The sequence below is a fragment of the Leptonychotes weddellii genome, chromosome 8 (genome assembly GCF_054177405.1).
Source record: "Leptonychotes weddellii isolate Sample4059 chromosome 8, ASM5417740v2, whole genome shotgun sequence".
NCBI lineage: Eukaryota > Metazoa > Chordata > Mammalia > Carnivora > Phocidae > Leptonychotes > Leptonychotes weddellii.
In genome coordinates this window covers 52,075,508-52,102,593 of record NC_138376.1, presented here as the reverse complement: position 1 = coordinate 52,102,593, position 27,086 = coordinate 52,075,508, and the positions used below count along the sequence as shown (strand labels likewise).

Below are 27,086 nucleotides of genomic sequence, written 5' to 3'. Positions count from 1 at the left end.
GGATGGGTTAGCCTGGTGATGGGTATTAAAGAGGGCACGTTCTGCATGGAGCACTGGGTGTTATGCACAAACAATGAATCCTGGAACACTACATCTAAAACTAATGATGTAATGTATGGTGATTAATATAACAATAAAAAAATAATAAAAAAATATATCACTGCTTCTCTAACTTCCTTCCTGGGATTTTTTATTGTACACTGATAATATTTTATGAACTGATTTTTCTTTCATGAATTACAAGAAGCTAGTGGCAAATATCTGCATAAGAAACACTTTTTAAATTTTACATTAAAAAATTTTAACACATACTTTGGGGACCATATGCCATTGACAGCAACCTCTTTTAAAATGAAGTACCCCACCAAGGGATATATGAATAAGTACATACATGCATATGTACATGAGCATAGAAAACTATAAGATAAACTGTTTAAAACAGTTATCCTTAGGTAAGAGGGACTATGAGAAATTACATAATTTTTAATGTTTTGCTTGTTTGTATATTTTTTCTACAGAGCAGGTAATACTTAATAAAGAAAAGCTTGAATATTAAGAGAATTTTAAGTTTATAAAAACATAAAAATATTCCAAGATAGGTACATAATTATGTCCTAACTCTCAGTATAATTATCTCAGAGAGGAACTTTAAGAAAGTCCATGAAAATATAAATCTCTCTGATAGAATGATCTAAATTATTCTAGGGCGCCTGGGTGGCTCAGTTGGTTAAGCGACTGCCTTCGCCTCGGGTCATGATCCTGGAGTCCCGAGATCGAGTTCCGCATCGGGCTCCCTGCTCAGCGGGGAGTCTGCTTCTCCCTCTGACCCTCACCCCTCTCATGCTCTCTCTCTCATTCTCTCTCTCAAATAAATAAATAAAATCTTTAAAAAAAAAAATAAATAAAAAAAATAAATTATTCTATTAATATATCCATTGCATATAAAAACAATGGTACAATCATATGGTATTTGTCTATTGTACACCCGAAACTAGTATTACATTGTATGTTAACTACCTGGAATTTAAATAAAAACTTAAAAAAAAAACCAATGGTGCAAGAACACTTATATAGATAAACATCTAAGTAGAAATATCTAAATACCTTAAAGTAAGCCATTTTTTCCAAATTTTATATACATATGTGGATATATATGTTCTATATAAATACGGAAATAACTTACATTAGGAATAACTAAATACCTTTTCTCCTAAATTAGACTTTGTGTTTTTGACAGTAAAACAGCTAACAATTAAGAGATCAGAACTATGGTGGGTGAGAAACCAGTATGAAATAATATGGAGAACTCAGTGACTAAAGACCAGCTCTGCATAACACTGAAAGCCATCTATAAGGGTATTTTAAAATGATATTAGGAATCTGTCCCTGTGTCAGTAGGTGGAATAATTCTAAATTTAAAACTACTATTGCCAAGAGATCATTTAGAAACCCTGTCACTAATAAATGAAGAAAAGGAGGCTATGCAGTTAACTGACTTTGCCAAGGAGACAGTTAACCACAGAGCAAGGGCTTGAATCTGGCTCTCTTCCTGACTCTGCTTCTTCCACTGCAACTAATTCTCCGTTGTTGGGGAGGCAAAGACGGGAGAATCTCAACAAACTGTTTCTGTAGGTAAAGTCTTACTGGAACACATTCATTCACTGCTTGTTTTTACAAAGAAAGAATTGAGTAGTTGTGAAAGATACCTTATGATCTACAGCCTAAAATATTTACCATCTGGTTCTTTACAGAAAAATGTTTGCTGACTCTAAAGATTTTTTACCATACAATTCAGAAATTTCAGAACTTGACCAATAATAACCCATATGATGGGTTGTAATAAATAATAAAACGAGAAAAACATTAGCAATTACCTTAAAAGGGTTTAACCCCACCACCACCAAGGAATTGACTATTTGTCCATTTTCCATATTTTGACACGGACATCTTTTAGAAAAGAAAAACTAGGGTGCCTAGGTGGCTCAGTTGATTAAGCGACTGCCTTCAGCTCAGGTCATGATCCCGGAATCCTGGGATCGAGTCCCACATTGGGTTCCCGGCTCAGCAGGGAGCCTGCTTCTCCCTCTTACCTCCTCCCCTCTCATGCTGTTTCTCTCTCTCTCTCAAATAAATAAATAAAATCTTAAAAAAAAAAGAAAACATAAACTATAAAACTTAGAACCTTCTAAAGGAGAAATTAAGGTCTAATTATTTAAACTAAACGAGAATTCATATACATTCCTATGCTGTAAGACTACTCATCTACATGAATATATTTATAGATCACTGACTACTTGGGAGAGAGCATAGTAGATAAATCTAAGCAAAATGAATTAGAGATGTAAAATGTATGACAAAATATTTTAGAAAAAGGCAAATTTATACACAGTTTTCCAGCAGAATAAGGCACAAAGGAGATATATATATATATATTTAATATAAAATAAAATATATATAAATGTATATATACATTTAAATGTCAAGAACATCTACCCTATTAATCACTGATTCATTAAACTTTTAGGTTTTACCTTACTCTTCTCAAACAGGAAAGCAAACCTAACAGCTGACCCTGTTAGTAACAGATGCTCACACACCACAAAAAATATAAACCTCAGTGAGACTTAAATACAAATACAATTTAAATAAAAGAAACAGATTGCTCAAGGAAAACAAGTTTATTTAAAGAAGAAAGCAGTCAGGGCGCCTGGATGGCTCAGTTGTTAAGCCTCTGCCTTTGGCTCAGGTCATGGTCCAAGGGTCCTGGGATTGAGCTCCACACTGAGCTCCCTGCTTCACCCTCTCCCACTCCCCCTGCTTGTGTTCCTTCTCTCACTGTGTCTCTGTCAAATAGGTAAAAAACCTTAAAAATAAATAAATAAATAAAATAAAATGAAGAAGAAGTCCCCACTAGAAGCTAATAAGTCAGTAAAAGTTATTAATTTACTAGTGAAGATAGCATGGGATGAGGTTACATGCAAACACACAGCTCTTTTTTAGGGAACCCTGGACAGTTCATTATAAAATGATGCAGGATGTACAATAGGACTAAAAATTGCAGTAAGAAAGGAACCTGAAGACATATATGTCAAATTAGGACACACACACAGGACCTGAGACTTAAATCAGAAGACCTGGCTTCAAATCTCTGAGTTGCCAACAACTGTTAATACTGAGCAAGTTACTTCTTGGTGCTTTAAGGTCCTTCTAGGATTTCTTTTCTTCTTTCTTTCTCTTTCTCTCTTTCTCTTTTCCTCTCTCTTTCCTTCTTTCTTTCTTTCTCTCTCTTTCTTTCTTTTTAGAGAGGGAGAGAGGAAGAGAGAGGGAGAGAGAAGGACAGAGGGAATCCCAACCAGGTTCCACACCTAGTGCAGAGCCCCATAAAGGGATCAATCTCACACCCTGAGATCATGACCTGAGCTGAAATCAAAGGTCAGACACTTAACTACCCAGGCACCCCTAGTTTACTTCTTTATAAAATAAGGGATTTGGACTAGAGTAGTAAGGTTCCTTCTAACCCCCAAATTAATTTTTTTGTTTTAGATTTTATTTGAGAGCAAGAGAGAGAGAGAGAGAGAGTGCAAGTGAGCATGAGCAGAAGGGAGGGGCAGAAGGAGAGGGAGAAGCAGACTCACCCGCTGAGCAGGGAGCCCAATACAGGGCTCAATCTCAGGACCCTGGGATCATGACCTGAGCAGAAGGCAGACGCTTAACCGACTGAGCCACCCAGGCGCCCCCTTTTTTTTTTTAAAGATTTATTTGTTTATTTGAGAGAGGACAAGAGCATGAGTGGGAGGGGCAAAGGGAGGAGAGGGAGAGAGAATCTCAAGCAGACTCTGCAGTGAGTGTGGAGCCTAATATGGGACTTGATCTCATGACCCTGAGATCACGACCTGAGCCAAAACCAAGAGTCTGACGCTTAATGGACTGCCCCACCCAGGTGCCCCAAATTAAGTTATCTGTAAGTAACCATTTATTAAATCACTGCTATGTGTCAAGAACCATATTAATGACTTCAATAACCTTAGAAATTAGTGAACTTAGAGAAAGTATTTTAGGATAAATAATCCCTATCCAGCCTCATTCTTTTAAATACATGAAGAGATATGAGATGGAGTTTAATATGTGCTGCCTTAAAAAAATAAGTAAAATCCTTCTTCCAAATCAGACTCTATAAATTCTCCAACTAAACTAGGTGACATCAGGCAAATCATATATTCTCTCTGAATCTCCATTTATAACATGGGACCACCAACAACTCTGTAGTTTTTGTGAGGAATAAAGATAACACACATGTGAGAAGTTGAAAGCTTCCCCTTTGATGTCAGAAATAAGGCAAGGATGCTCTATCACTGATTCAAAAACTAGAAATAAAAAGAGCAATAAAATCAGCTACAATAAAGTTACAAAGCTAAGATTTTTGCAAACACGTAACTGAAAAAAGACTAGGATCCTCTATGTGTGTGTATGTGCGTGCATAGATTGATACAAATGAATGAGGAAAAGGTAAGCAATCCAATTGAAAAATAGACAAAAGATCTGAACCAGAACTCCAAAAGAGGAAATCCAAACAGGCAATAAACATACGAAAAAGGCCTTGGCCTCATTAGTAATCAAGGACACTGACATTAAAAATATAATGGGTTCTCATCACATACTCACCAGACTACAAATAGTAAAATCTCTGACAATACTATACAGTGTAAAGAATGTGGCCTGACCAGAATACATTTGGTATACAATGTGGAAAACAGTTTAACCTTATCTAGTCAAGTTCAAGATACATGTAGATTATGACCCAACAACTGCATTCATAAGTGTATCTTAAAGAAAAGCATGCTTAGATGTATGTACAGAAGTGTTCACAGCAGCACTGTTTATAACGGCTAAAGCCTAGATATAATCCAAATGTTATTAACAGTCGAATGGATAAATAAAATAAGGAAGAGACATACAATACTACAAAACAATTAACTGAATAAACTATAACTAAATACAATATGATAGACTGATGCTTATAAATAAAATATTGACTAAAAAAATCAAAATACAAAAGAATATTTGTGGTATCATTTCATTCATATGTTAAAAAATAGGAGTAAACCACACTGTTTAGAAATACATGCAGAGAAGGTAAAACCATTTCTAAAATGCAAAGAAATGGGCGCCTGGATGGCTCAGTTGGTTAAGCGACTGCCTTCGGCTCAGGTCATGATCCTGGAGTCCCTGGATCGAGTCCCGCATCGGGCTCCCTGCTCGGCAGGGAGTCTGCTTCTCCCTCTGACCCTCCTCCCTCTCATGCGCTCTCTCTCATTCTCTCTCTCTCTCAAATAAATAAATAAAATCTTTAAAAAAAAATAAAAATAAATTTAAAAAAAAGCAAAGAAATTTTTATCTCTGGGGAGAAGGGAAGTGATTTTTTTACTGGGAATGGTATTGGGAGGGGGGGCAGCTTCTGGAGTGTTGGCCATGATCTATTTCCTGACTTAGATAGTGAATACATGGGTGGTCACCCAAACATACTTTGTATATGTACAACTGTACACATAAATTGTACACCTGTAAGTTTCTGGCACATAGGAGATATATGGCACACTGTATATACTACAGGAGATAGTTAATAAAGACACTATTACTTTATAATGATGATCTTATTCTGACTACTATTGCTACTACCTTCACTGATATTACTACTAATTTCTTGTCTGCAGATTACATATGCCCCCTTAAAATACCAGCTCAGAGAGAATATAAAGAAAAATGCCTGTATATGAAAATGTCTACATGCCTATAAAGCTTCTTTATTTGTGCTATTTTCCCTTGTTTCCCCACTGTTACACTTCTAAATGTTTCTTCCTTCTTATATACTCTGCACTATCTTGATAGACCGCAAAATTTTGATAGGAACTAAAGTTTTTCCCTCTACATGATTATTTTTTCAGCAAGGATCCCACCATTAGCAGCAGGAGTCCTAAACCTTTGCAGGTTGAATCAGAATAACAGATGATAGGTAAACCGATTTTAGTAAAACCTAACTATCGAAAGGAAATAGTAGAGGAACCATACTAGATTCTCACTGCTAACATACCCTGAACTGCTCTTCTCAAGCTCCCAACTCAGAGACTCAATTCTCAGGTAACTGCTGTAAGCCCTTTGCCATAAAAGGCAAGTATTTACATGCAAGGCTGTGAAACATACTACATCAAGATGCTCACTATATTTCAATGGTAAGGTTTTTACTTAAGAGAGAAAATAAATATATGATGTTTGAAAAGTGGTTATATCTTAAGTACAACAAAAACTCTTTGATATTTCCAATTTTTGGCAATAAAACATAACATCTACTAGTGATTTTAAAATTCCTTTGTAATACAACCGGAAATCATAAGACATTTCACTTAAAGTTTACTGATGCATGTCGGGGCACCTGAGTGGCTCAGTCAGTTAAGTGTCTGACTCTTGGTTTCGGCTCAGATCACGACCTCAGGGCTGTGAGATGGAGCCCCACCTGAGGCTCTGCACTCAGCACGGAGTTGGCTTAGGATTCTCTTCTCCCTCTGCCCCTCCCCCCTGTGCTCATGCGTGCGCGCACGTGCACTCTTTCTCTCTCTCTCTCTAAATCTTTGAAAAAAGAAACAAAAAAAAAGGGGGGTGCCTGGGTGGCTCAGTCATCAAGCGTCTGCCTTCAGCTCTGGTCATGATCCCAGGGTTTTGGGATCGAGCCCCACATCCGGCTCCCTGCTCGGTGGGAAGCCTGCTTCTCCCTCTCCCACTCCCCGTTTGTGTTCCCTCTCTGGCTGTGTTTCTCTCTAATAAATAAATAAAATCTTTAAAAAAATAAAAATTTAAATTAAATAAAAATTAAAAAAAAATTAAAAAACAAAAAAAAAGCTTATTGATGCATGCTAAAGAGAAAGTTACCAGAGGAGAATTAAAACTAAGTAACCAGGTTATAATTACCAACTTAATCACTCCTTTGAAAATATGTAGTATTTAACATCTAAATTTAATTTGATGAAAGGTAAGAATTTAATTTGGTAAAATATCATTAAAACAAAGTGATATTCAAAGAAATTAATTTTAACTGAAAATCAGCATTTCAAAAAATATTTCAAAGAATTCCACTCAGCAAAGGTCTTACAGTCTTAGCATCTGCAGTTTATTAATTGTTCTTCATGACCTTGGAATCAAGACACTATGAGATAAAAAACACCAATGAATCAATGTACATGTATTTATCCTAAACATCTACTACAAATAAGAAACTGTTAGAAATACAAAGAAACATAGACTTGGTCCCCACCTGATTGATGCATAATTTCAGGAAACACAACATCTATGCCATCTGTGTTAGATAAGAAAATTTATCTAAAAATACAATTAAACAATAATACAAAGTAGGAAGTAATAATATCAAATGTACAGCAAGTGTCGCCAGAATTTTGAGGAAGGAAAAAAGTGTTATCTAGTTGAGATATTAGAGAGGCTTCATGGAAAAGGTAGAATGAGTAAATTTTAGGTAAGAGGTGGGGAAAGGAAAGGACATTCTTACAACTCTATGAAGGTAAAGACTGCTTTAATAAATGACAGAGAAAGAACCAGTATGTACCTGCACTGTACACTTGAAATGGATGTACCCTGTATATGTAATTTATGCCTTGATTAGGTCAATTTTTAAAATTTCAACAAGTATCAAGGATGTTCCCTTTACTGACAATTCCTTTACCATGCTTCCATACTTTCATGATCAAATACATTCAAAGCCAAGCTGCCATAATTATTTACCCAAAGCCTTTTAAAAAGCTAATGTTCTCTCTCCCTCTAGTTTGCCTAAGCACATCTATCTTGCATATCACTGCCAAAATAATCTTCCCAAAGAACCTTTCGGAATTAGGTCTCTCTCTACAAACTTTGGAATGTTACCCACAGCCTTTCCTCCAAAAACCAACATGGACTTTAAGGTCCTCTACAATTTGGGCTCAATCTACCATGCTGGTCTTTTCACTACTCTCTATACACAGATACACATCTTTCTTCAAATATTTTTTCTATACATAGATATTTTTTCTATAGAGATACTATTTTTCTAAATATACTTTGTCTATTTTCACTTTCTATACCTATCCTCAAGGTATTCTCTCCAAATGATATACTCTTGCCTTCCACCTTAATCCACTCAAAATCGACCTCAGATGTTTACCTTTAAGCATCAACTCTTTTCTGAAGGCCCCTTCAGGTACGATCTCTTCAAACTTTCACTGAAATCTGATTGTGCATGAAAACTAAAAACATTTTTCTTTATGTCATTAATAAGAGAATACTAGTCCTTGAGGAGTTCACATGATCTGTACCCATAGATATATAACTGCCTAAAAATTATATAGGACAATACAGAAGGACATGCTTAGCACACATATTCATTCAAAAATTACTTAATGAAAGAATGATTATTCACATATTGTAAATATCCTAAAAAACATTCATATGTAAGACTACAAAAATAAGATGGTAATCTTAATGGATTTTTAAAAAAATGAATTTTACCTTTTCAGTTGTAAGAGGTTTTGCAGGCTTTTCTGGCTCCTTTTCTTTCTTTTTCTCTTCCTTTTTTTTTTCCTTTTCTTTCTAAAACACAGACCATAGTTTTGATCAATTTACTTTGTAAAAAATGTCCGCTCTTAACACATTTTTATTTTACTAGTTTGAGTCATTATTTGAGGAAGTGTTCAGTGATGACAATAACCAGTGATACTGAAATATAAAAGTAAACATAGCAAATTCATATAGTCATTGAAATTACATGTTGATAACACAACAAAGAATATCTTTGCTTTAAAAAATTTGAGACAGGTGAAACTATTTAGAACTTCTTTGAAATTTTAGAGTTTGTTTTAAGCAAATGAGACCTCTACTCAATAAATTCTCACTGTATCTTTACATCAGGCTAGGCTTCCTCCTAGCAACCATCATGTTGAAATTTGAAGAAGAAGAAAAAGTAAACTAACTGCTAAAAGAGAGTTCCTTATCACACAAATGAAGACAGATTACAACATGTGAACATGAGGCAAAAAGGAAAAAAATGCTTTAATTTTTTAAAATATCACAAAACATGGGGGCACCTGGGTGGCTCAGTTGGTTAAGCACCAATTCTTGATTTCGGCTCAGGTCATGATCTCATGGGTCATATGATCAAGCCCCATGCTCAGCGGGAAGTCTGCTTGAATATTCTCTCCCTCTGCCTCTCCCCCCACTTGCACGATCTCCCTCTCTTTCTCTCTAATAAATAATCTCTAAAATATCACAAAACATGCTTAGTCCACTACATAACGCTGTGATTTTTAAAAGGACAAGTACAATAATTTTCTCATTAAAAAAAATGTTAAGGATATGCCTGGTACCAGAGCAAACTGATCAGTGTATTTAATCCAACTCAATCTAGGTAAACAATAATGATACTATGATGACTACAATTTGCATTTCCAAGAAGGATAAAACAGGATATAATATTAAAAACTTAAGCGCCACAAACATGCCAAAAAAGGAAAATGAAATAAAAGATTAAACCATGAGCATTCATTAAGACATTTAAAGGTAAGAGATGCCTAGAAACCTAGAAGTGAATCACTACTACAAATGAGTATTAATTAGTACTTTAGTTTCCTAGCAGCAAATGGGAAAAGATAAACTGATGAACCTAGGAAAGGCAGAATAATAAACACACAAAACTCAGTCAAAATGCCTATTGGTTTGTTTGTACCTGTGTCTTTAAAATGATATTTGACACAACCTTTCAAGAGTATAATTTTTATTATTTATAATTGAGAAAAGATAACACTGGCAATTCCTAGGCTATAACAAGGCATATAATAAAAGTTCCTATGGGCCAGACACTGTGGTAATCACCTTATTTTCTAATTTAATTTATACAATAAATGTCTGAAAAAAATGTGATCTTGGTTGTTTTACAAATGAAGAAAAAAAAACAGGAAAGTAAGGCAGGAAGCCTCACAACTAAATCAGTAGGAGGACCGAGGGAAGACAGAGCCAAACTCCCAAGTGGGGCACTGGTATTTATTGCTATTCTTTCATACCACAATGGTTAATATTTATTGAACCCTTACTATGTGCAAGATACCGTCTTCACTCATTGAATCCTTACAACATCTTTGTAAGTAACCTTATCCCATTTACTAAGTGAAGAATAAATGAGATATGCACCTTTACCTCTGAAACCAATAATAATTATATTTAAATTTAAATAAAACCAAATTAATTTAAAAAAATAAAGCCAAAGTTAATATAAAAAATGAGATATGCACAAATCTTTTATCTATTATGAAATATTTTCTAGATATTGTTAATCAAATTTGGTGAGGAAAGCAATGTGATTAAATATTTTCACTAATATGTTGGGGATGAATTGTTCTATACCCTCACAGAACTGTTAATTTCTCAAGGAAGGCACTGTCATGACAGTGGGGAAGAATGCTTGTCCTTCTAATCACTGTAACTGGTAGACACATATGACATCACCAAAAATGACTTATACAGCTAGATTTAATAAAGAGAGAGTACAACTCAGTGCTTTTCAACACTGGAATTTCAGCTGCTAAAATATGGCTGTCATCTAATCTGATTTCAGCAGAGGTATTATGACACAAGTTTTGAAGTAACATTAAAAACATGGGCTCTGAATGCAGGTCATACAGTTTGATCCACAGATGACTCCCATCTCTAGAATCAAAAGCTGCTGAAAGATCAGAATACTGTGAGAACCTAATTTGTTTTAAACTATTTTCAAGAACAAAATATAGCTGTATTTGGTATTGTAAAATAGTTCCTGAAACTTGGTTGCTATATATACAAATGATGTAGTGAAAAAGACCTTCTATGTAAAAAAAAAAAAAAAAAACAACCACAAAAAAAACAAAACTGGAATAAATGTCCAATTTCTGTAAGATAGAGAAAAGCATGTATTGGGTTCATTATACTCAAACTGTACTTGAGTGACGTGATTAAAGATACAGTCTTCAAAAAATTGTTATTATGTACTCCTACTTTAAAAAGTTGTGAGCATATATACTATACCATGCATATATACTTCTTTATAAAGTATATACAACACTACATTATGCACATTATAAAACATACGTAAAAATAGAAATTTTGAAAGGATAACAAAAAAAAAAAGCACAAATAGACATCATAAATGAACTACCTTGGGGCTCTCTCTAATATTTAATGCTACAGACATCAGACTCTGGAGACCACTGAATTAGACCAATGCCTTTCTTTCAAAAAACTGAAGTATAATTTACATATAACATATTAATTTCAGGTGTACAAAATGATTCAATATTCATATAACACTGCAAAATGATCACCATCATAGGTCTAGTTTCCTCCTGTCACCAAATAAAGTTACATAGTGAAATACAGTACTGTTGCTCTAGTCACCATGTTATACATTACTACCCATAACCAGTAAGACCAATAGCAGGGAATTTACTATGTTTTCTTCTAGTAGCTCTATGATTTCAAATCTTGCATTCAAGTCTTTAATCCATACTGAGTTAATTTTTGTATACAGAATAAGATACTGGTCCAGTTTTCCCAAACCATTTATTGAAGAGACTGCCCTTTCTCCACTGTATATTCTTGCCTCCTCTGGCATAAATTAACTGACCATATATATGTGGGTTTATTTCTGTGCTCTCTATTCTGCTGCAGTAATCTATTTATCTGTTTTTATGCCAATACCATACTGTTTTGATTACCATACCTTTGAAATCAAGGAATGTGATGCCTTCATCTTTGTTCCTCTTTCTCAACATCACTTTGGCTATTCAGGATCTCTTGTGGTTCCATACAAATTTTAGAACGTTTGTTCTATTTCTGTGAAAAATGCGATTGGGATTTTGATAAGGATTGCACTGAATCTATGAACTGCTTTGGGTAATACAGACATTTTAACAACATTAATTCTTCCAATCAATGAACATATAATAATTTCCATTTACTTGTGTCTTGTTTCATTCATCAATATCTTGAACTTTCCAGTGTAGAGGTCTTCCACCTCCTTGGTTAAATTTCTTCCTAGGTGTTTTATTCTTTTTGATGGGATTGTAAATAAGATTTTCTTAATTTCTCTAACCATTTGTTGCTAGTGTAGAGAAAGAATAGATTTTTGTATATTGATTTTGGATCCTGCAACTTTACTGAAGTTCTTAGTTCTCACAGCTTTTTGGTGGAGTTTTTAGGGTCTTCTATATATAAAATCACGTTGTCCACAAATAATAACGATTTTACTTCTTCCTAATTTGGAAGCATTTTTTTCTTTTTCTTGCCTAACTTGTCCAGCCAGAACTTCTAATACTATGCTGAATAGAAGTGGTAAGAGTGGGCATCCTTGTCTTGTTCCTGATCTTAGAGGAAAAGCTTTTAGCTTTTCATCGTTGAGTATGATATTAGCTGTGGGGCTTGTCATATATGGTCTTTATTATGTTGAAGTACATTTCCTTCATTCTTGCTTTGATGAGAGTTTTTATCATAAATGGATTTTGAATTTTGTCAAATGCTTTTTCTGCATCTGTTGAGATGATCGTGATTTTTATCCTTAATTTGTTAATACTGTAGATCATGCTGATTGATTTGCAAATGTTTAACCATCCTCACATCCTTTCAATAAATCCCATTTGGTCACAATGTATGATCTTTTTAATGCATTGCTGAGTTCAGTTGGCTAACAGTTTGTTGAGGATCTTTTCATTTATGTTCATCAGGGATATTGGCTTGTAGTTTTCTTTTTATTGTGGTGTGCTTGTCTGGTTTTAGTATCAGGATAATGCTGGCCTTGTAAAATTTTAATTGGGAAGCATTCTCTCCTCTTCAATTTTTTGGGAGAGTTTGAGGTACGATTCACTAATGAAGCCATCTGGTCCTGGACTTTTGTTGGTTGGGAGGTTTTTGACTACTGATTCAAACTCCTTGCTAGTAAATGATCTATTCAGATTTTCTATTTCTTCATGATTCAGTCTTGGCAGATTGTATATTTCTAAGAATTTATCCATTTCTTTTAGACTCTCCAATCTGTTGGCATATAATTGTTCATAGTAGTCTCATAATCTGTTCTATTTCTGTGGTATCGGTCATTACTTCCCTTTTTTCATTTCCGATTTTATTTGAGCCCTTTCTCTTTTATTTCTTGATGAGTCTGGCTAAAGGCTTATCACTTTCATTTACCTTTTCAAAGAATTCGGCTCTCAGTTTCATTGATCTTTTCAATTTATTTTAGTCTCTATTCCCTTTATTCCACTCTGATTTTATTATTTCATTCCTTCTACTAATTCCTCTTTTCCTAGTTCCTCTGGGTATAAAGTTAGATAGTTATATGGGATTTTTCTTATTTCTTGAGGTAGGCCTGTATCACTATCAACTTCCCTTTTAGAACTGCTTTTCCTAAATCCCACAGATTTTGCTATGCTTTATTTTCATTTGTCTCAAGGTATTTTTTAATTTCTCTTTTGATTTCTTCATTGACCCATTAACTGTTCGTAGTGTGTTGTTTAATCTCCATATATTTATGCTTTTTCCAGTTTTCATTTTGTGATTTATTTCTAGTTTCATACCACTGTGGTATAAAAAGATGCTTGATATTACTTCAATTTTCTTAAATTTACTGGGACTTGTTTCATGGTCTAAAATATGATCTACCCATGTGCACTTGAGAAGAATGTGTATTCTGCTACTTTGGAATGTAATGTTCTGTACATATCTATTAAGTATATCTGGTCTAATGTGTTGTCTAAGGCCAATGTGTCCTTAAGGATTTTCTGTCTGGATGATTTATCCACTGATATGTTAGGTATTAAAGTCCACTATTATTGTATTGCTGTCAATTTGTACCTTTAGGTCTGTTAATATCTATTTTATATACTTAGGTGCTCCTATGTTGCATTCATAAATATTTACAATGTATCTTCTTGCTGGACTGCTCCATTTATCATTATGTGATGCCTTTGTCTTTTACTGGTCTGTCTTTTAAATTCTATTTTATCTGAGTATAGCTACCCCAGCTTTCTTTCGGCTTCCATTTGTATGAAACATCTTTTTATGTCTGTGTGTCCTTACATCTGAAGTGAATCTCTCGTAGGCAGCATATAGATACACCTTGTTTGTTTCATTCATTCAGCCGCTCTATGTCTTTTGATTGGAACATTCAGTCCATTTACATTTAAACTAATTATTGATAGGCATGTTCTTACTGTCATTTTGTTAACTGTTTTCTGGCTGTTTTTGCAGTTCTCTGTTCCTTTCTTCTTCTCTTGCTCTCTTCCGTTGTGGTTTGGTGGCTTTTTTTAGACTTTTCTATTTTTTGTCTACCTATTATAGGTTTTTGATTTGTGGTTACCACTGGGTTCATATATAATAATCTTACATGTATAGCAGTCTATATTACACTGATGGTCACATACATGTGAACATATTCTAGAACCACTAAAATTTTACTCCGGCCTCCACATTTTATGTATATGATGTCATATTTTACATCTTTTGGTGTATCCCTTGGCTAATTTTTGTAGATACAATTGATTTAATCAGTTTGTGTTTTAACCTCAATACTGGCTTTATAAGTGATTAACTCACTACCTTTATGGTATATTTGCTTTTACCTGTGAAATTGTTTCCTTTCATAATTTTCTTCTAGTTATGGCCTTTTCTTTCCATTTAAAGAGTTCCCTTTAACATTTCTCATAAGGCCAGTTTAGTGGTGATGAACTCCTTTAACTTTTATCTGTGAAACTTTAGGCTCTCCTTCAATTCTGAATGGTAACGTACTTGGGTAGGGTACTGTTGCCTTTAAGTTTTTTCCTTTCATACTCTGAACATATGCCACTCCCTTGTGGCCTACAAACTTTCTGCTGAGAAATCAGCTGATAGTCTTATGGGTATTCCCTAGTATATAACTAGTTGCTTTTCTCTTGCTGGTTTGAAGATCTTCCCTTTAACTTAAACATTTCCATTTTAATTACTATGTGTTTTGGTATGAACCTCTTCGGGTTCACATCTTGTTTGGGGCCCTCTGTGCTCCACTGACCTGGATGTCTGTCTGCTTCCCAGATTTGGTTAAGTTTTCAGTTATTATTTCTTCAAATAAGTTTTCTGCCTTTTCTCTTCTACTTTGATTTTAGTATGCTTCATACGGTCCCAGAGGTCCCTTCACCCATTTTCATGTTTTTATTTTTTTTTTCTTCTTGCCATTCAGCTTGATTTCCACTACCCTGTCCCTGCAGCTCACTGCTCTGTTCTTCTGCCTCCTCTAGTCTGCTATTGATTCCTGAGTACATTTTTCATTTCAATTAAAGTATTCTTCAGCTGATTCTTTTTTTTTTTAAGATTTATTTATTTATTTATTTGACAGAGAGAGAGAGCACACAAGCAGGGGGAGAGGGAGAGCAGGCTCCCCACGGAGCAGGGAGCCTGATGCAGGGCTTAATCCCAGGACCCTGGGATCATGACCTGAGCTAAAGGCAGACGCCTAACTGACTGAGCCATCTAGGTGACCCTACTCTGATTCTTTTTTATATTTCTATCTTTTTAATGAAATGTCTCAGTGAGTTCATCCATTTTTCTCTCCAGTTTAGTGATTGACTATGAACTCTTTATCAGGTAGATTAATTCCTTTTTGTTTAGTTCTTTTTCTGAAATTTTGTCTTATTCTTTCGCTCAAAACATATTCCTCTGTCTCCTCGGTCTGTCTAATTGTCTGCCTGTTTTTCTACATTGGGTAGATCAGCTACATCTCCCTGTCTTGAAGGTAGTGGCCTTATGAAGAAAGTATCTTGTGGGGCCCAGAAACACAAGCTCCCCAGTCACTAGAAACAGGTAGTTCAGGGGTGTCCTCTGTGTTGGCTGCATGCGTCCTCCTGCTGTGACTGGGCCATGAGTGCTGGGGGCATGCTGGTGGGTGGGGCTGGCTCCAACGCCTGGCTGTTATAACTGTGGGCACACTGCAGGGATGGAGCTGGCCTCAGCCCAGCTGGTGAAGAGGCCTGCCTGTGGCTGCTGCAGACATGCTGGTGGGAGCAGTTAGCCTCCAGGGTGGCTGGCTGCAAGGCCTAGCCACAACTGTTGCAGGCATGATGGTAGGCAGGGCTGGCCCCCATTTCATGGGGCACGAGTCACTTTGGAGTAGTGCCTGTCCCAGCCAAGTCCTCCCACTGGGTGGGGGAGGTGGGTAGAAGCTGCTTTGGGAGGGGAACTGGTCCAGACAAAGGCCGTCTGCCAGGTTGTGGTGGGGTAGGAGCCATTTGGAAGGGTGCCTATAGGGGTAGGCCAGTCTGCAGAGGAACATGAAATGGGGTGAATGGTTGCTACTGAGGTTGATGGGAGAATGTCGGAACAAGCGTCTGCCAGTATCGGGTCAGCTAAAGGAGGGCCAAAAAATGGTGCCCTCCAGTACTCTGTTCCTGGAGAAACTTCCTACAGATCCCTGCCCCTCTGGCACATGCCCTAATATTAGCCAATCTCCTTCATTCATGTTCCAGGCACTTTTCAAACTGCTACCTCTGTTCTGGGTCTCCAAGCGAGTGAAACTGTTCAGAGGCCCTTTAAAAGCAGGGTCTCCATTCCCTCTAGTCCTCTAGCCCTCACGGAGTTAAGCTTCTCAGTGAGGGCCTACCTTGATATCCCTCCCACTTGTGCATTACTTTGCTGGGGGTTCATTTCCCAATGTGACCATGTCTCTGCCCCTATTCTTCTTGACATCACTTTTTAAAATATCTTTAGTTGTATAAGAGCTGTTCTGCTAGTCTTCAAGTCTTTCTCAGAGAGTTGCTTTATATGTATTTCCAGCCTTGGAATACACCTGGGAGGTGAGCTCAGGATCTTCCTACTCCACCATCTTCCCATGAGTCTATCTTTAGCTTTAACATTTTAATTATAATGTGTGTTGGCATGGATCTCTTTGGGTTCACCTTTTATTTGGAACTCCCTGGGCTTCCTGGATCTGTATGGCTGTTTCCATCCCCAGGTTAGGAAACTTTTCAGCCATTATTTCTTCAAATAAGTTCTTGTCCCTTCTGCTCTCCCCTTTCTGCAGCTCCTATAATGTGACTGTCATTCAGCTGTGAATGTTACTGATGTTGTCACATAGGTCCCTTAAGTTATCTTTGTTTAAAAAACCTTTTTTTTTTCCCTTTCTGCTGCTGTTTGGGTTAGTTCTACGGCCCTGTCTGCCAGGGCACTGATCTGTTTTTCTGCTTCATCTTGTCTGTTGTTGATTCTCTCTAGCATATTTTTCTAGTTCGGTTATTGTATTCTTCAGCTCTGTGACTTCCAAAAAGGAAAGTAGAGTCTTACTCTCCTACAGCTTTTTGGGTATCCTTGACATGAAACCCACTGATTTCCAAAGCCAGATGTTTTGGGGGCTCATCTCTCCAGTGCAGGTCCCAAGGGTTGGGGTGCCTGATGTGGCTCGCTCCTCAGAGATATGCTCCATATTTGTGAGATCACTCCCACTGGTGGATTACAGCACCAGGGATGGGTTTTTGGTGAGTCCATGTCTCTGCTCACCTACCTATCTCAATGTGGCCTTTTTGTCCTTTGTTGTGAAGGAGCTGTTCAGCTAGTTTTCACATCTTTTGTAGAGAGAACTGTTCTATGTGTAGCTGTAAATTTGGTTTGTCCATGGGAGAAGGGGAGCTCTGGGTCTTCCTATGCCACCATCTTGAATCACCAATGTCCACTTCTAAAACTTGCAGGCAGGAAGTGGGTTAAGGTACAAAAGTGTGTGAAGGGTTTCCATCCTTTTTCTCACATGAAAGCAATTTTGAAAAGGAAAATTTTGCCTTTGACATTCTTCCACTTTCTCATGGTAACAGCCACACTCCTAGAGTGCTTCTTTCCTGGGCCTGTGTGTTGACCTAAGATACCTACAACATTCCAACCATGTACTTCATGCTCCAAAACTGTCTCCTATAGACTCCTCATGAACACCCTTTGCTCTGCCAACTCTTAAGTTCATTGTACCCAGCTTTCCATTCTCATTACTTTCCTCTTATCACTCAACACACTTTCCCTGGGCTGCCTTGTAATCTCAATCCTTCTCGCAATCCCTCTCTCTCTAACTCCACCCCCACTGCCCCTAGACTGGATCTGTCCTCTGGGCTATACACTTGTATATCCAACCACCTACTAGATACCTGGATGTCCCACAGTCATATCCAACTTTTAATTCATCACCCCCCACCTTCCTTTGTTCTCCTCAAACCTGTTCCTCACCATGAGCTTGTATCCTTTTCTCCCTGGATAGCACCATCATGTACTGAGATGCTCAAGCCAGAAACTGGAAGTCATCAAGGCTTCCCAAACCACTGTCACAATCCATTGATTACTAAATCCCACAGATTCAGTCTTCTCAAAATCTCTTAAAACTGCACTCTCCTTTTTATTCTCTCTGCCTCCATTTTAGCAACTGCTCCCATCATGTTATTCATAGATTAAAGCAACAGGTTCTCAAGCTTTTTCCACACCCATCAGCAAACAATTTATTCTCCAGAGATAGGAAGCCATGTGATGACAAGAAAATCAGATCCTGTCACCCTTCCTACCCTTAAAAACTCATCATTAAAGTACCAGGGCCTTCAGAGTAAAGACCAAAATCCTTCAGAAGGCTCAGAAGTAGGCTGTTCTCTCACTTCTCTCCCTATCCTATGCATGTTCTAGTCATGCCATCTACCTGCAAATACCCAAACAATCCACTTTGCTCACAGGTTTGTTTGTTTTCACAAGATTCTTTCTCTACTTAATCCTCTACCTAATCCTTATAGCTAATATTTAAGAATTTAAGATATAGTGGGGCATCTGGGTGGCTCAGTCGGTTAAGTATCTGACTCTTGATTTCTGCTCAGGTCATGATCTCAGTCAGGGACACGAGATCGAGCGCCGTATTGGGTTCTGCTTGGGATTCTCTCTCTCTCCTTCTGCCCCTCTCCCACCCTCCACTCATGAGTATGCTCTCAAAAAAAAAAATTAAGATGTATCAAAAGCATGCCTTCTATGTTAAATAGCAGCACAATGAGTGAATGTCAATCATAGCACACACTGTACTGCATTAGAAACCTCTGTAAAGTTATCTGTTTTCCTCCATTAGGAATCACTGTCATTCACTCTAACCACCCCTACACAAACTCACATTCTAATGACTATCACTGATGATTCTGTATTCATAAATCTTTATTATACACATTACTATATCTGTATGATTACTATCATTGCTTGACATTAATTTTCTTCAAATGCTTATAACAATAGAATCTTCTAAAGAAAACATTTTCAAAGACTTTTCTAATAGATCAAAGAATTCAATAGCAACTATAAAACAATTCCTGTAAGTATAAAGTAGTAAGGGAAACAACAACAGAAAATTGCTTCTTAAATGTTGAGATATATCTATACTACCAATAAATCCATTTTCTGAAACTAAACAGATCAAAGCCCTTTAATCCTACTTGCAACATAGGAAAATATTTTTTAAATTGCTGTATTTAATATATTTAATACTGGAGACCATTCAAATATAAACAACAATTACACCACTCTCAAATTATGGCACATTGTAAGAGAAGTTCATTTATCATTGAACACCACATTATGTTGCTGGCTAGAACACTACCATACCTCCAATTTGTTTTTCTCAACAGTAGCTTGTAGAGAAGGCGAGGATACCAAAGGCTGAAGAGGAGCATCAGAAGAAGAAATCTGTGGAATGCAGATGAAAAGTCGGAAGAACAAAGAGAAAAGAAGGTAATCAGAATTGACAGACACAGGAAATAAACAAAACCCACGCATTTCTGAGATATAAAAGCACTTAGAAGTATGTTAACTAAAAAAAATAATGTATCAAGTGGAGAGTATTGCTTTTTTTAAATTCCCACATGCAATTCCTAAAAATAAAAGTATTCATTACAGAATGTGTGATTTAAAACAGAATTCACTATGATATAAAATTTAAAATGTACTCAGGTAAGATACTCAAGTAAGGTACTCAAATACCAAAAGTATTTGAAAAATAAGGTTCTCATATGGTAAACTTTTATTCAATGTTACTACTGAAATACTAATGCTCTAAAGCATGAAGACACATTGTTTCAAGGAGCAGGAGAGCATAAATGAATTTCTGTTTTTACTTGTATTAACTATTTTAAGAATGGAAAATAAAACAGTGCTGAAATAGTAAAAGTTAAGTTTTAATCAACTGTTTAAGAAAGAAAAAAAAGTCTGGGGAAAAAAAGAGTGGGTTAATGCAATACAACAGCTGAGCAGCAGAAGGACTTATCAAAAAGCAATTTATACACTTCCCTCTTTAAGATCAGTATGTACAAACACCATTTCCAGTGCTATATTTGCTGAATTACCCCAAAGCATTATGAGACAGTTATATATGCAACAGAGGCAATTTATATATGAAAATGGATTTCATCTAAAAGCCTTTTCACACATCTTCCTACCCAATTTCTACATGCATAGTTGATCACTTTAATGGAAGCATTATCTTCCTGTTCTCTTTACCGCCAAAATATAACTGAAATATGTTTACAAAATGCACAGTAGATCTTTGGAGCCATGAAACTGACATCTGTATATACAGCCCTATCATATCAATAGTGCCTCTAAGGAATTGTTTAAAATAAAAGGTGCTATTATATAAAGGTCATTATGTAATGTCAAAATAACATTGGGAGGTAGTCGTCATTCAATCTGCTTGTTATTAAGTTAGTTATGGTTGTAATTCTTGAATCACAACCCAAGACCATAAACTTCACGGTTTTTTTTCTTAGCTTCAACACTGCTTGTTGGCTCTGTTATAATTGTGCAAATTAGCCATTTACTGACTACTAATGGAAATTACACATGGAAGAGAAGATTTTAAAAGAAAAACTGCACCTTAAACCCTGGCTTCAAAGTTGCTTTATCCTACTGGACATTTACTTGCTAAAGATTTTTATTGCCACTTTATGTAGAAAATAAGAGATAAAAAAGCACACAAATTCACTTAAGATGATAACCTGTATCATAAAGACCTCTTTGCCCAAACTCGTGTTAACAGCTGAACCTAAAATATAAATGAGAAATAGGTATATCAAGCATGTCGAGGGTTACTAATTCATGATAGTGCACTGTAAAAGTGTTTGTTCTCCTTTTGACTGATTTGGCCACTTTTTTAAAAAACTCAGAAGCAGGAATATAAAATTATTTAATAAATACAGTAATTTAATAAAGCATTTTAATGCTTCTTCCAAAAAAGTGTTAATACTATGTTTCAGCTAGAAAGAAACAGAGGGTTGTTCAGTAGGAAAGACACTTGAAAAATTAATGGACACATTAACAGGTGAACAGATAAACAAATTGTTGTATACCCATAAAATGAACTACTATCCTGCCAATACAAAAGAAATTGTCTTTTTTTTTTTTTAAAGATTTTATTTATTTGAGAGAGAGAATGAGAGACAGAGAGCATGAGAGGGAGGAGGGTCAGAGGGAGAAGCAGACTCCCTGCTGAGCTGGGAGTCCGATGCGGGGCTCGATCCAGGGACTCCAGGATCATGACCTGAGCCGAAGGCAGTCGCTTAACCAACTGAGCCACCCAGGTGCCCCTAAAAGAAATTGTCTTAATAGTACTCACAAAAATAGGGGTGAATTTCAGAAATATGCCGAAAGAAAGAAGCCAGACACCAAGAGTACAGAGGCACAGAGAAACCTTTTGGAGCAAAGGAAAGATTATGCCCTCTGTGGTGGCTACACAGGGTTAGATATTTTTCAGAGAACTGTGGGTGAGGGATGGGGGACGGATATTAAGAAGCACTTGTGATGAGCACTGAGTGTTGTATGTACATGATCAATTACTGAATTCTACTCCTGAAACCAATATTGCACTGTGTTGATTAACTAGAATTTAAATAAAAATTTGAGGGGAAAAAAAAAGTCAATGAAATGTACCTTAAATTGTTTACCTTTTATTGCATATAAATTTTATTGTCAATAAAATTCATTTTAAAAAAGTCAATGAGCAGGGTAAGATACATTACATGAGGAAGGAATGAGGAAATAGAGGTCAACATACAATCAGAAGCAAGAAACACCACAGAACAGAGATAGATGAGGGACAGCAAAAAAAGCAGGGGAGAAGAAAAAAAATACAGAGTCAAGAAAAACTAGGTGCTCTTGAGTATTGTTTCTAAATCTCTCAAAACCACTTCTCACCATCTTCTCCACTAAGCACTAGTAGGAAATCACCATCATTTGTCACCTGGCTTAATCCTTTGGCCTCCTTGCCCCAAGTCTTGCTCTTCTCCAAACTACGACATTCTCAAATGCAAATCTGATCACTGGATATCCCTAGTTAGAAGCTTTAAATAGTTCATACATATTATATAAGGACAGAGTCCAAACTCCTTAACCAGGCCACAATTGTCTCTACTTTATCTCCTACCCTCTCCTGCCCTGCTAAACTATGGTCTAGCCATACACAACTCCCCCTGGTTCCAGCTCTCTAGTCTGCTTCTCTTGCTTCTGCTACTTCCTCTGCTTGAAATACCCACACTTCTATTAGTTCTTACCCATTCTTTAATGTAAGTTGACACTGCCTCTTCCAGGAAGTATTCCTTCATCCTCCAGTCGGAATTAAGTAGCCACTTGAGATACTCCCAAAGCATTTCTATAATACTTCCTCATTGCAGAAGTTATTACACGCCATCTTGTAAAGATCCAATTACTTATCAGTATTCTTTGTTCAACTGACTGAAGTTCTCCAAGACAGACACTTTCTATTCTGTTCCCTATCTTTAGCACTTGGCACTCAACAAGTCTCAATAAAAACTTTTGAATGTTACAGGAAAATAAAAAGGAGGAAAGGAGCATCTCAGAGGAAGAACCAAAAAGAGGCTCAATCTCAGCAGTTATCACTGTCCTTTATAAGTTCACTGCTTGCTAACATACTTTTCTGAAATCTCATATGTTATCTACATTTACTCTCAAATTCAGAATTTATTTTGTAACTAGACATTAACACCATTTCACTGGATTCTAATACTTTACAGAGAGAGAGCAGACAAGACTTTGACCTTAGAAAAGTTCACTGGAAATTGGTGGTGTCAGTAAATTCAGTTGTTATGACTGAATGTCCCTCTATTCCCTACTGTTCTCCTGCCCAACCCCTCCATCCATGAGAGATCGCACAGTGGGAACCCAGTAAAGATATCCTTTAAGAATAAATGAGTTATAGTCCTTTCAATTATTCTTAAGCTCAGAGGTTCCTCTTTAGGCCACCATCAGGTAACCTATATGTGAAGAAACTCCTAAAACAATACAACTACATAAACTCACCTCTTGCAAAAGAAAAACTGATCAGGCAAAACAGGTTTCCAATTCCCGCCTACCAGGATAAGGTGCGTAAATGCGTTTTGAAATGGTATTATTATAAAAATATCAGTAGGATTATTTGAAGGCCATAAGGCAAAATGTTTATCTTTTCAAGAAAAGATCACATTATTTTCCTGATCAATTTTTTCCACTACCACCCTTTTCAACAAAATAATGCTATAATAATAAAATCTGGTGTTCTAAAACACTGAAAAACGTAAGACCACTAAAAAAGGCCTTATAGATTAATTACTATCAATACACTGCTTCAAACCCATTTTGGAAACTCTTGGATATGTTTTCTAAGTGGAGATTTTATCATAACAATTCTCAAGTGGCTGTCTCATTAGCTTTCAATATATTGCAAAGCTCAGGTTTTTCAGGAGTCCAGAAATCATCTTAAAAATATGATTTCCAGGGGCACCTGGGTGGCTCAGTCGGTTAAGCTTTTGCGTTAGGCTCAGGTCATGATCTGGAGTCCCAGGGTCGAGCCATGAGGCTCCCTGCTCAGTGGAGAGTCTGTTCCTCTGCCCCTCACCCTGCTTGTACTCTCTTGGGTGCACACGCACTCTCTCTCAAATAAATAAAATCTTAAAAAAAAATGATTTCCAATGTCAATGTAATTGACACAAAAGCTGAAAATACACTTACTGAACTAATAAATAAATCATACAAAAGACACCATCAATTAAACTCATCAGTATGAGGCTTGAAAGACTTTAACAACTTAATTAACCACAGCCATCAAATATGTAGAAGAAGCCTAAATTTTAATATACTAACTTTAAAATCTTTACTAAGAAATGTAGAAATCTGGAAAACTTTTCAAAATATTAAGTTCTTTAATTGCCACATCAAGTGGCAATTAAAAGGCTGACTAAAATGTGGATGGATGAATCAAACAACTCAAGTCAAATTGTGCCAGTGATATAAAGTCTTACAGTTAAGTTTGAGTATTCACATTTCTTAATTATCTACCTGCTTCAAGTCACTTGGTGCTGCCACCTTCCCCATCTTCCTTCAATATAATCATTACAATAGCTTATATTTATTAAGCACTTATGTGCCAGGCACCCTATTAAAAATGCAACATGCTTCATTTTATTTTACTCTTACAACAATACTATGTAATGTAGACACCATGATCATTCTTATTCCACACAAGAGGAAAATAAAATTGTAATGAAAAGAATTAACAAAGAAAGCCAACTTGAAACTGCTATTTTATACTAATCCTAACTCACTCACTACCTAATTATTCACCTAAGTTTCTCATCCCTATTAAAGAACATCTAAAATTCATTGCAAATCACACTGTCTTGAAATTACTCACATATCTTAAATAACTAATTATATAATCATCAATTAATTGTAAACAGAGCTTAGTAAAATTACTAGGGCTATCTCATTTTTATAGTAATATAATATAGAAACTTGTTTCTACAATAATTTCTAAGTTGAAATAATGAATTTACTTTTGTTGTATTAAATATTAATCTTTATATACATACACATATATGTAAAATAAAACAAGTGAAAATTTTATTGTTTTAAACCCTTATATAATATTCAATTATATGGCAACTGATTAGAAAGTAATTTCATGTAAAATTCAGACTGGAGAATTAAAATCTTTATGTGCTACAAATTCAAGTATGTACTCAAACTGAGTTCAAGAGGTTGCTTCTGAGAAATGAGAAGTGGTAAAGGAAGCAAGTAATACGGAAGACAAACTGAAACAAAACAAGCAAGGGCTCATTTTAAAGTCACCAACTCCCAAAAATTATTAACTGTTTTCCAAGACAAAATTGAGGAAGTCGGGGGATCAGGATTAAATAATTACAGTTACCTATACATTTTACTGCTCTAGAAGATTTCCTTTTTGTTTCTGATCATTATGATGGCAAATGAATAATGTGACTACGGAAATATATGTGAATATGATGGACTCTCCTGACTAGGCTGTTTATGACAGGGTTTAAAATGTGCAGTGTAATTAAGATCCCAAAATAGTTAATGATGGATTAATCAAATGAGAGACTCTTCTGGGTGTGCCAAGCCTGATCAGGTGAGCCCCTAAAGGGCGTAGGGCCCTTCCTAAAATAAGAGATCTGAAGTATGAGAGAAATTCTCCAATGAAGAAATAAGCTGCTATGCTATAAGAGGATGGGGTTAACTGTTAAGGACCTGAGGGTGGCCCCTAGGAACTGAGAATGGTCCCCATCTGACAGCAAGAACATAGGACCATAGTCATACAACCACAAGGAAATGAATTCTGACAACAATCATGAGCTTGGAAGACAATGAGCCTCAGATAAGATCGCACCCCTGGCCAACTCTTAAATTTCAACCTGGTGATATCCTGAGCTGAGAACAGAGCTAACCCATGCCCAGACTCTTAGTCAACAGAAACTGTAAGATAACAAATCCACTGTCATTTGAAGTCACTAAGTTTCTAGCAATGTTAAATGGCAAGAGAAAATTAACATAATAACCATGCCTTACTCAAAAAAGGGAGAAGTCTTCCATATAATCCCTATTTGCCTTCTGAGACTTACTTCCTCATACATTTACTCTCTCTTCATCATCTACCCACCCTGGAAAGTCCTCTTTCATACTCACTAGACAAGATAGCAAACCCAAACAACAAATAATAAACCTGAACTCTCTTTCCTCATCTTACTTTAGCATAGATGAGATAAAATGTCCCTTCAACCTGACATGTCTTTTCTGCACTATCAACACTCAGCCTATTTTTTCTTTGCTGAAATCCTACATTTCTACTAAGGATAATTTCAAACATACCTCCTTTAAAAATTCTCCCAGTGAAAATCAATTAGTGCTACCTAAATTCTGTGTTCCCATAGCACTTTTATTCTTCTAACAGTTACTACACTGTACTTTAGAATATAGCTCATTATACATGTGCATTACATTGGATAATGTTTGAGACAAAGCTAAGATTGTACAAAGATTATATCATTTCTGGAGCACCTGGGTAGTTCAGTCGGTTAAGCATCTGACTCTTGGTTTTGGCTCAGGTGGTGATCTCCGGGTCGGAGATAGAGCCCCACGTCAGGCTCCCCGCTCAGCACAGTCTGCTGCATTCCCTCTCCTTCTGCCTGCCCCCCTCCCCCGCGCTCACATGTGTGCTAGCTCTCTGAAATAAATCTTTTTTAAAAAGATTCTATCATTTCAATCTCACTGCCTTGTAGATGATGTATATATTCAATGTTTGTTTGTTGCATAACTAAATGAACAAATAAAGGAAGAAACAATCCAAGGGAACTTCAACAGCCAATCTCTGAATTTTATATATAGTTTCAAAATGAGAGGCTAGCACAGATCTCAGGGGTGAGGAAGAGAAGTACTGAGGGTCGATATGAATAAGGGTTGATATGCTATACCCATATTGGTGCCCAGCACCATGCAGTTACTTTAAAAGATAGAAAAGAAATGAAATATCTTTTTTTTTTTCAGTTTGAGGCTAAAAAACAGTACAAACTTTAGTACCAAAACATTTCTACTCGGAAATATATTTTCCTTTGTTTTTGTTTTATCTAAACTTTGCTTTTCCCCTTTAAGCTTCCTCCCTTAATTCACACTTAATAGTACTGCACAGCACTCAAAACCATACAGCCCATACCACAAGCTCCCTCCACAAA

At 36.2% G+C, this 27,086-nt stretch overlaps 1 protein-coding gene across 5 annotated transcripts in view; it reads right to left on the bottom strand.

The window, feature by feature from the left end:
• The window catches only part of SMAP1 (small ArfGAP 1), a 163,387-nt gene that overhangs the window by 66,914 nt on the left and 69,387 nt on the right, over positions 1–27,086 (bottom strand). For 3 of the 5 annotated variants that reach the window (XM_031023964.2, XM_006729508.3, XM_081828485.1), the window contains exons 5-6: positions 19,681–19,761; positions 8,545–8,625 (exon numbers count right to left, since the gene is read on the bottom strand). In XM_031023964.2, the coding sequence (XP_030879824.1) occupies positions 8,545–8,625; positions 19,681–19,761 (162 nt within the window). The remainder of the gene's footprint in view (positions 1–8,544; positions 8,626–19,680; positions 19,762–27,086) is intronic. The other 2 variants (XM_081828483.1, XM_081828484.1) reach the window with 1 other exon arrangement.